At 36.5% G+C, this 14,587-nt stretch overlaps 1 protein-coding gene across 2 annotated transcripts in view; it reads left to right on the top strand.

The window, feature by feature from the left end:
• The window catches only part of si:ch211-57n23.4 (immunoglobulin superfamily DCC subclass member 3), a 39,315-nt gene extending 25,434 nt beyond the window's left edge, over window positions 1–13,881 (top strand). Inside the window, exons 7-14 of one of the 2 annotated variants that reach the window (XM_061908366.1) lie at window positions 873–1,038; window positions 3,461–3,711; window positions 3,780–3,944; window positions 4,221–4,409; window positions 6,881–6,994; window positions 8,373–8,499; window positions 8,591–8,684; window positions 8,831–13,881. In XM_061908366.1, the coding sequence (XP_061764350.1) occupies window positions 873–1,038; window positions 3,461–3,711; window positions 3,780–3,944; window positions 4,221–4,409; window positions 6,881–6,994; window positions 8,373–8,499; window positions 8,591–8,684; window positions 8,831–8,908 (1,184 nt within the window). In that variant the 3' untranslated portion in view covers window positions 8,909–13,881. Of the gene's footprint in view, window positions 1–872; window positions 1,039–3,460; window positions 3,712–3,779; window positions 3,945–4,220; window positions 4,410–6,880; window positions 6,995–8,372; window positions 8,500–8,590; window positions 8,685–8,827 lie in introns of both variants that reach the window. The other variant, XM_061908365.1, reaches the window with a different exon arrangement.
• The last annotated feature ends 706 nt before the right edge of the window (window positions 13,882–14,587 follow it).

The raw sequence follows: 14,587 nt of genomic DNA, 5'->3' as shown, positions 1-14,587 counted from the left end.
TAATAATATACACATGCATACATTGTACAAAAAATATTGTATTATAATTATTTAAATGAATAATAATAGTCACTATTATATATTTCTTATTAATAAGTAAAAGTATATGTACTATATATATTAAAGTTAAAGTACCAATGATTGTCACACGCACACCAGGTGTGGCGAAATTATTCTCTGCATTTGACCCATCAATACGTATATATTTGTGTGTTTGTGTGTGTATATATATATATATATATATATATATATATATATATATATATATATATATATTACATTGTAATACAAAATAGATTTATTGTATATTGTACTGTTTATGTATATTAGGATTAAAATGTATATATATATATTATAATACATTTTAATGATTAAACATAATATCATAATATCCATTTTTGCAAGTGTCCAGGCTTTGGTGATACTATGTAGTTTTCTACAATATTCCAAAATATTAAAAAAAAGGATTTAGTATTTAAAAATAATGTATATATTTTAATAAATGTGCTCAATACCAATAAATATTAAATCAACTAAAATATAATAAAAAATAGATAAATACTTTATCAATCCCCTTGGGGGAAATTCAGGATAATACATTATATTAGATAATAAATACAAATATATTAAAATTAATAAGTTAAGATGTGTTATATGTTATGTTATAAACTTTTTTTTCATGATTGTTTAACTTGCATTTTTGTCCGTGTCCAGACTTGAGGGACTCCCTTATATGGTGTATATTTTAATAGCTGTGCGTTCTTGACCTGAACTTTTAAGTGGTTTTAAAGTAATAGGTTTAATTTCACACATTAAAAGCAATTTGGAAAGAAAACTGGACAAACTAATTTTCTGTGCTTGTGCATCTTTAGCCCCTCCTGAGTTCCTGCAGTGGCCGCAGTCTATCTCCAAGCCAGCAGGAGGCAGTGCTGTTTTCACCTGCGTGGCACAAGGAGTCCCAGAGCCTCACCTCATCTGGCTGAAAAATGGCAAGGTTTTAATGCCTGGACACAACATCAAGTTGACCAATAACAACAGGTAGAAAACACAATGACATGTTTATATTATTTACTACACAGGACACGCCTTTTGAATTGTTGTATTCTTCCCATTACCACATGATGGCAGCACTGTGCTGCTTTAACACAAAACTGAGTACGATACATTCCACTTCCTGTGTGGCATTGTGTTATTGTTGCAGTTATATTGCATTTATTTTTCACATTTTTTAAGACCTTGAAGGAAAAGGTTTAGTACAAACTGCACTAATGCGGTGTCATGTGTAGCACTAACATATTTTGTCAGATTAAAAAAGCCGCAATGAGATGTGTTAGTAACACTTTAGGTCTTAATACAGTGTAGTGCTTTACTTTCACTCATTAAGTCACTTAGTGATGAATATTAATCATTTTGGAATGGCTGTCATGTTACTAGTCCAGGATACATCCTCCCCTAAATGAAGGCTTGACAGGTAAGCTAACTGGTAATGTTTTGTCATTAAAGCAAATTTTCAACACATTTAACAGTTGTAATGCTTTAATAAGGTGTAAAATATTGCAATTAAATGATATTACCATATTTATTTGATTAATTTGTGGAAAACAAGCTAGAAAAAATTGACAGCACTGCCAGACAATCGGTGATTAATTTTGTTTCTAAATGAATGCAAACTCAGTACTTGGAGGTGATATTATACGAGTAATGTCTTGTAAGTAATGTGACGTCTCGACAGAAGCACACCAGAGTCTTTTTAAACATAACACTTAACACCCAAACACGTAACTCGTAACACTGCTAGCTAGTAGCCACAAAAACACTTCCTAATTAGGTATCAAAGATGGTTACTGAGAGCGGGGCGCATTCACAAATCCGTGGAATTATGAGTATTAAACGTTACAACACAGGCAAGTTAGTAGTTTTTTTGCACATCTTCTGTTCTGAACTGCTGCAATGATGATGCCATTTTTTTGTTGTTGAATACATTAAAAGTTAAAGTAAAGTCAAAGTACCAATGATTGTCACACACACTCTTGGTGTGGCGAAATTATTCTCTGCATTTGACCCATCACCCTTGATCACCCCCTGGGAGGTGAGGGGAGCAGTGGGCAGCAGCGGTGCCGCGCCCGGGAATAATTTTTGGTGATTTATCCCCCAATTCCAACCCTTGATGCTGAGTGCCAAGCAGGAAAGGAATGAGTCCCAGTTTTATAGTCTTTTGTATGACTTGGCCGGGGTTTGAACTCACAACCTACCGATCTCAGGGCGGACACACTAACCACTAGGCCACTGAGTCACTCTGTCATTTAATTTATATAACTGGAGAATTTAAATTATGAGTCTGTTTAACTTAAATGTCACAAAATTCCATAAATATGAAAAAGCATAATGTTTTTGTTTTTTTACAAAAATGTGCATGTTTATAGGGCTGGGCGATATGGCCTTTTTTAAATATCTCTATATTTTTAGGCCATATCGCGATATATGATATATATATTACGATATTTTGCTTGGCCTTTAATGAAAACTCGATGCATATAGTCACAGCAGTATGATGATTCTATGTGTCTACATTAAAACATTTTTCTTCAAACTGCATTTATATATGCTACTTTTAAACTTTCATGCAAAGAGGGAAATCACAACTATGGGTTCCTGCGGACGTTATGAAATTCTCTTCATTCTCTAGCGAGTGACTTTTCAAATGATGCTACATATTAGCAGTAATGCTACTTTTTATAGAAACGCTTTTGCCCCACACTTGACAAATTACGGTTGTCTGTTCGACATATTCCCACTTGAAGCCAAACCACCGCCAAACGATGAACCCCCTGCTGTTTTTATTGGGAATTAAGTTTTCCTTCATTTGTTACCAGATCTGCACCTTCTTTCTCTCTTATTACTACTCGTATGGCTATGTTAGCATCACAGCTAACGTTACCCAGTCTGCTACCTCTCTGCTGGGCAAGGGCGTATATGTATGTGACGTATGACGTGACAGTATGTGACGTGTGTAAGTTTGTGCGCCTGCTTGTCTGTGAAAAGGAGAGACAGGAAAGAGTGAGAAGAGCCTGTAGTGTAATGCCCGGAGCTAAGAGCAACTGCGTGAGAACGTATACTCGAATATTACGATATAGTCATTTTCTATATTGCACAGAGACAAATCCACGATATATCGTGTATATCGATATATCGCCCAGCCCTACATGTTTACCATTTTTAAACTACCGGTGTGGGCAATACTTAGGTCCCAGCATTGTTTTAAATGTACAGATTAGGTACTATTATCAGTTAGAATGTTAACAATACCCATCCCTACACTGTATCAGTATCTACACAGTGCTTCTCATAGTGGAGTGGGCCACAATAACAAAAAATGGCAGCCACTTAACTCCGGTGTCTGCATGGTGTTAGAGTGTTATGTTATGTGTAACCTAATCAGGTTTGTGTTTGATCCACGCAGTACTCTGGCTCTGACTCGTATCAGTTCCGAGGATGAGGCCATTTACCAGTGCATTGCCGAGAACAGCGCCGGCACAAACCAGGCCAGCGCCCGACTGGCTGTGGCGCAGGCCAAAGACCTCCCTGCCACCCCCGAGGGACTCACCGCCAGCGTGCTGTCCGCCAGTGCTCTGCAAATCTCATGGAGTCAACCCCCTGCAGAAGTCACTGACGGGATTATCGGCTATGTGCTACACATCCGCAAGATAGGAGGTGAGCGGCAACACAAGATAAATCACACTTAAATTTCACTGGAAATGTAATGTTCGGTGCTTCTGTAGAGCCTGACACTCTGGAGCTGCAGGAAGCCATCAGCAAAGGTGACTTTCAGCACGATGTAAACAACCTGGAGCCAGCCACAACCTACTCCCTCTACTTGAAAGCTTACTCGCCCCTCGGAGCCAGCCAGCAGTCCCGCACTGTGGTGGCCACAACACTAGGAGGCGGTAAAGAACATTTGGTCACAGTTCAAATCTAAATTCATTTTAACTTGTGTTGTATTGATTACATTGACCAGAAAAATAAAGTAGTCAAGTTCAAAAAAAAAAAAAAAAGGAAAATGTGTTTTATGGCGCTTAACACATTCTTTGTGTATATTTACAATTAAACATATATACATGTTAATTGAATGTTCTTCTTTATTTTAAGTACTCCTCTTTTATTGCTACTAGCATCTCAGCTGCTTCAGTATTTTTCTTGCCTTCTGTGTCTTCCCCACCCAGTTCCTACCACGCCCACCTTTTTCACCAAGGTGGTGAACTCCAGCGCTGTGCAGGTGCTTTGGGAGCTCCCCAGCAAGGCGGGAAAGGCTGAGGGCTTCAGGCTGTCTTACCGCAGGGTCCCCAATGGCGACTTCCAGGGGCCAATCCAGCTGCCTTGCCACATCAACGCCCACACCATATCTAACCTGGGTGAGCTTATCCTAAATGATTCTTCTGTGTACACTTAAATGTAGTACAAAACACAGTGCCGTTGTACCTTTCCACATCCAGCTTCAAATATTGCAGTTTCACCCTGTGGGGGATTACATTTTTTCTATATATTACTGAATAGTTTGAATTTTTAAAGCATTGTTTACCATTGTATCTTCTTAAATTAAGCATTACAGGCTTAAAAATGGCTCAATAAACCAGAAATATCAATACTACAGCCGTAATGGCCGCCACACTAGACTAAACCAATCAGAGCATGCTGTTCAGCATCTTGGCCACTGATTGGCTCAGCCTCAGTCAGCATTACTATATTGGATTAAAGAGTTTAGAGTTGACTAAAGGGTGTTATTTCATTTCAGTGGGGCTCTCAGAATGTGGAAAAATATAAACAAGTTTTTTTATGCTCTTGCTATGAAAATATTTGATTTAGGATTTTTAGATGTTTGAAAGTAATTAACAGAGATAAACGAGGGACGACTGTATTACAAATATACACAGCATTTCTATTACCGTACTCATTAGTTACTGCATCTACTGTATCCCCTCCATGACCCAATATTTTAATGACATATGTTTACAGTTGTTACTTTGATTATTGCATGCAACTATCATTTCCCTATAATCTGAGAAATATACCTAAACAATGAACATACATCATAACTGTAAAATGTCTTTAGTAACAAATTACTCCAAATAATTCCTGGTGATATAAGGGTTCTGGTGGTGTTCTGCTGCCTGTTCATGGTGGAACTAAACTAAAACCTTTCATGCCATTAACTCTCCGTGGCGACCACTAACGAGAAACGTTATATATTTTTTCAAATAAATATGTAATATATTTGAAAATACTTAAGTTGATATGCAGCTGAGCCTGCCTTTTAAATTTAATATCACTGGCAATCATCCCAATTTAATTAAAGCTGCCAAAATGTAACAAATTGTGCTGCTGTAAGCTAAATGTCCCCCAATAAGCACACATGGTTGGCCTTTTCTTGCATTTCAGGAATGTCATTTATAAAAAGTAAACTGGGTAGGCTATATGATACGAGGAACTAGCAATTACAACACAGCCAAGCACACACTAGGACACAAGCTAAACATACGTAGTAATAAGTGTCCTTATTTGAAATCATATTACAGTCTAAAACACCACATTTGTCTATACAGTATGAACAAGTCTTAAATAATAATACTTGCATATTATTAACAGATACAAAGTTGATTAGAAAGTACCAAGTACAAAACATGTCCTCATCATTCTACTTACTCCGTTATGGGTTTAACTTCATTTAATTATTGTGGCCACTAGCTGTAGCCAAAAACCCAATTACTGCTTCACTTCTACTTAAAGACAGCATAAGTCAATGTAAAAAATTGATAACAAATACATTAGTGTTTTTCGTGGTTCTCTCTCTAATTTCACTTGACAAAACCTTTTTTAATGTTGTACACTACAAAATAGTAGAAATATGTATGATTGATATGTATGATTGCTGCTGATATCGTAACGGATCAATATCGACACTGGCCAATACTCAAGGCTGCAATATCCGAATCGTATCAGAAGTGAAAAAGTTGCATTGGGACGCCCCAACTATACAGTGGTGCAATATAAGAAATAATGATACACTCATTAATATGAAGACAAAACACATTTAATAGATAATGATAGTTTTACATGTAGAAAACAAGGTATACTACATATTAATGAACAATTATCATCGCTTTTATCTTTATTGAAGACTCCTGATGGCAAACTGAGTAGAGAAAATGGGGGTAGAAAGGAGGCACTGTCGTAATTTGTTACGAGTTATTTCTGGACTTCAATAGTGTTTCTCACCTTCTTTATTAAAGGGCTGAAACTCACAACCTTTTTTTGCAATCATACTCAATAAAAAAGTGTGGATTCTTTTTTTTTTTTACTAAATTGTAGAATGACACATGGACAAAGGGACTAGTTAGCTTTTGGGCGTAATACACGTATACAAAAACGAGGGCAATCTTTTTGGTGAAATTGTTCATCAAAAAACTAATTTTAGGCATAATGCGGCATACGAAAACGGAGGTACCACTGTGTACGTGTGTTGTTTGTACATGTTGCATCATGTGTGCGTGTGGAGTTTTGTACTTGCTGCATCATATGCATGTGTGTTGTTTTGTACTTGTTGCATCACATATATATAGGTGTAGTTTTTTACACATTGCATCATGTGCATGTGTGTAGTTTTGTACTTGTTGCATCATGTGTGAATGTTTATATTTGTCTTTGTTGCATGATGTGTACGTGTGTAGTTTTGCACATGCTGTGCCCTGTGTACATGTGTAGTTTTGCACATGTTGCATAATATGCACATATGTAGTTTTACTGTATATATGTTGCATCATATGCACATATGTAGTTTTATACATGTTTCATCAATTGTACGTGTGTTGTTTTGTGTGTCTTCCAGAAGCGGGTGCGGTGTATGAAGTCAAACTGGTGGCCTACAATGGAAATGGGGAGAGTGACTGCTCCAAGAGACTGGTGTCATTGGCAGATAAAATCACCAGTGCCCAAAATACCGGTGAGTGGCCGCATCACACATCACAAGCAAAAAAGGAGACACAATTATTATAGACAAAAAAATACACAATATTTAATAATGATTCATTTGAATGAATCCACAGCAATTATGATAATGATAATTGATCGTTAATTTTTTAAGAAAATAATTGAATGGCACTTATGATTTACTAACTACAAATAATGTGTACCATTACAAAAAACATGTTTTTACCGCCTCAAGAAAAATGTATAAATTGTCTTTTCAACAATTGGCCACTTGATGGCAGTGTTGGTTTACATCTCCCCCATCTTCTTCTGCAACTAAAGGGCTGCTCATGCTTTGATTGATCAACGACCAGCTGTTTTCCACCAAAAGGAAGCGGCATCATGTTTTATTGCCTCTTTGTTTTTATTTTGAAAAAAAGTTAAGGAAATTTAAATGTGGAGGAGTGATTGCATTACAGGTGTCTTGGTTGGTATTGGTCAATATTCGTAAGCCACCATCCTACCCCCAAAGCTGTACACCGCTAGGGAAGTTTAGTATTGTAAATATTTACTGTAAAATGTTGTTACAGACGAGAAGATGCTGTGAGTGAGTAGGGAAGTACATATTTATAATATTTATTATAATATCTAGTGCAAACATTTAGTCACAGGAGAGAAGATGCTGTGTGAGTGTAGGGAAGGACATATTTACAATGATCAATGTAATATTTAGTGTAAAATGTTTGGAAGAGAAAGCTCTGTGTGACAAAGTTATGATATTCATATTTAATTTAATATTTAATGTAAAATGTTACAGGACAGAAGACACTGTGAATGCAGGAATTAATCTAATTATAATAATACTCAGGAGAGAAGATGTTGTATAAGTGAAGGGAAGTACATATTTATCGAAATATTTCGCAATTATTTACTAGGAAATGTTACAGATGAGAAGACTGTTAAATGCAAGGAAGGACATATTTATAATATTTACTATAATCTGTGTTGGTCATCTTACCTAAAAAAAAGTAATTAGTTACAGTAAAAAATTACTTCTCTCAAAAATTAATTGAGTTACTATCTCAGTTACCTCAATGTTAGAGCAATTAGTTACTCAGCAAAGTAACTGATTTTATTTTTCAATTCGTTGTTTTATCGCTGGGTTGCCATCACATGACCTCGAGGCACTTTCAGGTCTCAGGCGATGGTCTAAAGTCCCAGTAGGATACTGTTTATTTTCCTGCATCAGTGCATATTTGGGCGTATTTAGAAAAAATGTTCAGAGGCAAATGTATAGGCGATCATGAACAAATATTTAAAATGGGATTAGTGGATTTATATTTATGTATAAGTGCAGGAAAGGACACATTTATAATATTTATATTAATAATTACTGTCAAATGTCGTTCCAGGGGACAAGACGCTGTGTGAGTGCAGGGAAGGAGAAGCGTCGCTGGGCAGCGTTGTCATTGGCATCCATATTGGCACGGCCTGCATCATCTTCTGTGTCATCTTCCTCATGTTCGGGTATCGTCGCAGGTAAGCGCCAATCATTCAGCGTCGTTGTGTATTTGTCGTGATGCAGTCTTTGCAATAAAGTATCTGTGCACTGCACATCTTTTTTCCCCAGTTTGTTTTGCAACAAAGGGACTCAGGACAGCTGGTCAGTACCGAGGGACAACACAGGACACAATGGTGTCCATAAAGAGGTCACAGTCCCTCAGGTAGTTGCAGAAAACAAGTGTTTGTGGGCAATATATCATTGGTGTAATACTCTATGATGCTTCATATTCTTGACACTCGATTTTCTTTTAGGATGAGATTATTTATTTTCTTCCCCTTTCTGCTGTGCTTTACTTCCTGTCAGCAGGTGGCTGTGAGTCCAGCGCAATGCCAGGTGGTCATTGAGGAACACCCGTCGAGTCTTCCTGGCACGGGCAGCGGCTAGCACTGGTCAATGAACCCCCCTCTCCCCACATCCCTCCACCTTCCCCGCCAACACCCATCTGTTTGACTCAGGTTCTTTGAATTAGATGTGGACCGGTTCAAACTGGTTCCACCGCACACCTCATTCCTGACATGGCCCCCCCGGATTAGTGCCCTGCCCTCAAACCAAAGCAAGTTTGCCTTTATCGCCCATGCCCACGAGCAAAAGCGTGTTGAAAAAGCCTTTAAGAGCGTCTACGCCACAATTGTGCCGTGTCAGCGCGCTTGCTGGGAGTCTGATCAATAACCAAAATGTTTTATATACGCCTCGGATCTCGCCTGCTGCCGCGCTGACACGCCTTTAAGCCAAATATTAGACGAGTGGGAGCTCTTCACCTTGCCTTGGCTTCCTCCTCAATAGCGAGGGGAAGAACAAAGTGGCCTTCGTGATGAGTCGGGACGCTCCTTCCATGTACGCCGTCGTCTCAAAGCTGCTCCAAAGAACGCTACCTCACATTGGCGGAGACCCTCCGCCCTATTGGAAACCCCTTTTCCCCTTCGCTTCTTTGACCAGTGCCGCCGTGCCGTGCCAGCTGCCAGAGAGAGCTCACCGGGTGGACCAGCATGGAGAGATCGCGCCTGACCTCGTCCATCTACTGAACTTTTGCGACCAAATGAGTCATCAAAACCACACTTTCACTCTCCACACACCAAATCGTGTCACCCGGAAGCCTCGATGGCGCCGGATTGGCATCTGAAGAAGTCGTTAAGGTAAGACGCCCGAATGCACAGAGAAGAAAAACCAAGCTAAATGACACCCAAAGATCCTTTTCATGGTTTTCCTTGGTTTCCTCCTGTTGAGAGACTACTTCCTGGTTGAAAGGCGTCGCGAGGATTGCTTTAACTGAACTCAAGCCAAAAAAAAAGCTAGCTCAGAATTTTTTAGAGTATTTGTTTGATATTCATTTTCAACTATTTTTTACAAACTTTAAGAGTGACCAAATGAAAATGTCAAACGTTTATGTCCACACAGGAAGCAGGGGTGTCCTTTGTTGGATTTGTTTGTATTTTTATTCATGAAATACATTACACTCATTTGCTCTGTCAGCAAAATACAGCACGTCTTTAGTATGAGACACATTCCAGCCAATCAGTGCATTTTTCTTAAACTAAACTTACATCTGGGTCCCTCTTCTAACTTTAATTTTGATAATACATATATTGAACTACTCAAAATGTGTATTGGTCCATCACAGGTAATATTTTTTTTTTCATTTTATACGAGGTTACTAAGTGAAGATGACTCATTTGAGTAACATGATTGGAGTGAGTTTTATATAAAAAAAGGTACAAATATTTTTATAGTTGAAAAAGCATGAAATATAGCCACATGACATTTATGCCAATAGCATGTTGACACCAAGCACATTATAGTGACTCACCAGTGTAATGGATGTAAAAATTACATTGAAAATAATTTAGGTAACATGATGGAACGTAACAGAAGTGAGTTTTTGTTGTGGTTTTTTAGCATAGGTAAAATGAAATATAGCCACAAAATATTTATACTAAAAACTTGTTGACATAAGCACATTACAGTGACTCAAACAATAATATATTTTGAAATATCATCAAGAAATAATATCAGAATCACTGAGATTAACAGTAGTGAGATTTTAGCATTATTAGCAAATGCATGAATTATAGCCAAATTACATTTTTACTAATAGAATGTTGACACAAAGCACATTACAGTGACTTCAGAAAATAATGTGTTTTAAAAAACCATTGAAAAATATTTTAAGTAACAGTACTGAAATTAGCAAGAGTGTGTTTTCAAGATAAGTAGCAAACACATGAAATATAACTACATTACATTTATTATAGCAGCATGTTGACACTAAACACATTGCAGCAACTTAACAAACTACCAACTTTAAAAACTAATAACGTTAAACCATTATTTAGGTAACAGGACCGAGTTCGCTTTTGTTCTTCAAATGGCCTACAGAAAATGTGAATGATGCGACTTCCTGTAGCCCAGTGGTTCTTAAACTTATGTCAAAGTACCACCATAATGACCAACAACAAAATACAGTAGCATAGTAGGTCTAATTAGTCATTAAAAACAAGGCACAGTTTTTATTTGACAAGTTAATGTAATATTTTAGCCACTACAACAGTGCACACAGTTTGAACAGTGACACTGTGTTTGAATATTTAATTAGGTATTATTTGGCGTACCACTAGATAGAGCCTGCTCCACAGTTTGAGAATCACTGCTGTAGAACATGCTACTTTTTCCCTCCATAGGGGTTGTGTGGTAGGGTAACAGAACTGAGTGAAATTCCAGACACACCACCAAAGTGTCATTTTTTACATTTCTTAAGGAAAATTTGAATAAAAGTATAGTTGCGATGGGAAGGACCACAAACATTTAAAGGATTTAAACAATTCAAAATCTATTTTTAAGACAAAAAAATGCTGCTTTTCCAGTGTTCAAAGACACTTGTTCTTAGTAAATAAGCTGTTTTACAATATACATACTATTCATCGATCACTGATTTGTTGGAATGTGGCAAATACTGCATTTAACCTATTGTATCCTGGATTGTTTTGAGCATCTTTAACATAGAAAATGTGGCCACCCCTGGCTGGAAACACCCTGGACACCCTCTGCTTTAAGAAATACTTCTTTTGTGTCCAAGTAGTGGACGTTTTCTGGCAAATATTTTGATATGTTGAAGAAATATGTAACCAAATAGTTCTACGTTTTGAAGAATATAGCCTTTACATGTCCTCACTGACCAAAACACATGCGCGTGCACATGTGTGTGTGTGCACATGTCAGATATTAAGTGTGAATAACAGCAGAGAAACTTGAGCAAACTCACATTGACAGGAAGTGTGCGTGCGTCTTTATTATGCACTTTAACGACGTGCAGGCAAATTTTATCATGCAGATTTAAAAATACTCTAAGTCAGTGGTTCTCTAACGTACCACCTCAGAAAACACTTTGTTCTCAAAGCACCATAATGACTAACAATAAAATACAGTAACATAGTCAGCCTAGGTATTCATTAAAAACAATGAAAAGGTTAATCAAACCCCTGAGTCAGGTTAATTAAAAACTATGTTAAACCCCCTAACTGAGGAAAAACCAATGCTGTCAAAAAAGTGTTATAAGTGATATATATTTTTTTTAACCATTAACACTTTAAATCCTTTAACTGCTTTAGACCTATTCATAGATACAATGTTTTAATATATTTGTAACGTTTTATGTTCTTTTTTTTGTAATAAAATGAAATAAAATAAACCCAATTTTTTATAATGGGAAAAAAAACAAAAAATACATAATTCGCAAAAATGAGGTGTTAAGTGGAATACTTAGGATGAAGTAATTACAGCCTTTAATAGGTCAATAATTCATAACAACACTGATTTTGATGCGTTATTATTTTTGGAACACTAACTATCTATCCCTACTTACCCGAAAAATGGAACGCGCTACAAAAAGTCTTATAAGTCAGTCCATTTATTTATCTCTGATTTTGAATCCTTTTAAGGGCATTTATTATTATAGTCATTCTTCTACAGTTTTTTTTTAAAGCTGAAGGACTCCGCATACAGCGCTACCTCAAATATACGACGACATAGCTTACGAGTTGCTCTGATAGGAGCTGGCTACACGTCCATTTAGAGTGTTTCGAAATGTTTTTCCAACAGTGAGAACAAAGAAAGTGAGTGTGAAGGACAGTGCTGAGAAGAAGTGGATTGATATTCATTGGATTAAAGAAACATTAATCAAAAACATGGCCGAGTGTGTCACTAGCTAACTTGTTGAAGCAGTTGGAGTGTAGCTTGCACCATACTGAAGCAGAATTGTATTTAATTAAATAGCGATTGTTTATCTATACAAATATGGAGAAGCTGCTGGAAGGCGATGCAATATGAGTTTTTTTGAGGCACTAGCTGCTCGGCCGGACCAATAAAGTCATCCAGGAGTACTACTGTGCTTTTATAGAGCGTTTAATTTGTTGATTAACAAAACAAAAGACTTCAATAAAAGGAAGTGGTACCTCATTTTGTGTTAGTAATTTGGGGGCCAATAAAACAAGCATTTTTTTAATATCAATTATTTGAATATATTTAATTTGTAACAGACACACAAAAATATTATCACAAAACACATTTTAGAGATTATAGTATCGTTCTGCTGAAAACATTTTAAAATACCTAGAAATTATGAAAGAAATGTATGAATCAGATATTAAAATAACAATGATTGTCACACACACACTAGGTGTGGTGAAATTTGTCCTCTGCATTTGACCCATCCCCTTGTTCAGCCCTTGGGAGGTGAGGGGAGCAGCAGCGGTGCCACGCCCGGGAATAAAAGCAGAGTGGCAATGGTCCCATTTTTATAGTCTTTGGTATGAACTCACAACCTACCGATCTCAGGGCGGACACTCTAACCCAGGGGTCACCAACGCGGTGCTCGTAAGGACCAGATGAGTCGCCCGCTGGCCTGTTCTAAAAATAGCTCAAATAGCAGCACTTACCAGTGAGCTGCTTCTATTTTTTAAAATTGTATTTATTTACTAGCAAGCTGGTCTCGCTTTGCTCGAAATTTTTAATTCTAAGAGAGACAAAACTCAAATAGACTTTGAAAATCGTCACTTGTTTAAATACAATCATTTATTTTTTTACTTTGCTTCTTATAACTTTCAGAAAGACAATTTTAGAGAAAAAATACAACCTTACAAATTATTGTAGGATTTTTAAACAAATATACCTTTTTACCTTTTAAATTCCTTCCTCTTCTTTCCTGACAATTTAAATCAATGTTCAAGTATTTTTTTTTTATTGTAAAGAATAATAAATACATTTTAATTTAATTGTTCATTTTAGCTTCTGTTTTTTCAACGAAGAATATTTGTGAAATATTTCTTCAAACTTATGATTAAAATTCAAAAAAAATATTCTGGCAAATCTAGAAAATCTGTAGAATCAAATTTAAATCTTTTTTCAAAGTCTTTTGAATTTCTTTTAACATTTTTGTTCTGGAAAATCTAGAAGAAATAATGATTTGTCTTTGTTAGAAATATAGCTTGGTCCAATTTGTTATATATTCTAAAAAAGTGCAGATTGGATTTTAACCTTTTTAAAACATGTCATCAAAATGCTAAAATGAATCTTAATCAGGAAAAATGACTAATGATGTTCAATAAATTATTTTTTTAATTTTTAAAGAGTTGAAATTGAAGGTAAACTGTTTCAAAATTAAATTTTTATTTTTTTCGTGTTTCTCCTCTTTTAAATCGTTTAATTTAAGTGTTTTTTTCATCATTTATTCTCTACAAAAAACCTTCCGTAAAAGGAAAAAAAATGTACGACGGAATGACAGACAGAAATACCCATTTTTTAATATATATAAATGTATTTATTAAAGGTAAATTGAGCAAATTGGCCATTTCTGGCAATTTATTTCCCACTTCCAAAAACATGCACCTGGGGATAGGTTGATTGGCAACACTAAATCAGCCCTAGTGTGTGAATGTGAGTGTGAATGTTGTCTGTCTATCTGTGTTGGCCCTGCGATGAGGTGGCGACTTGTCCAGGGTGTACCCCGCCTTCCGCCTGATTGTAGCTGAGATAGGCGCCAGCGCCCCCCGCGACCCCGAAAGGGAATAAGTG

Source organism: Nerophis ophidion, linkage group LG08 (genome assembly GCF_033978795.1).
Source record: "Nerophis ophidion isolate RoL-2023_Sa linkage group LG08, RoL_Noph_v1.0, whole genome shotgun sequence".
NCBI classification, from domain to species: domain Eukaryota; kingdom Metazoa; phylum Chordata; class Actinopteri; order Syngnathiformes; family Syngnathidae; genus Nerophis; species Nerophis ophidion.
Note: the sequence above shows the minus strand (reverse complement) of the source record. Positions and strands in the feature narration are given on the sequence as shown.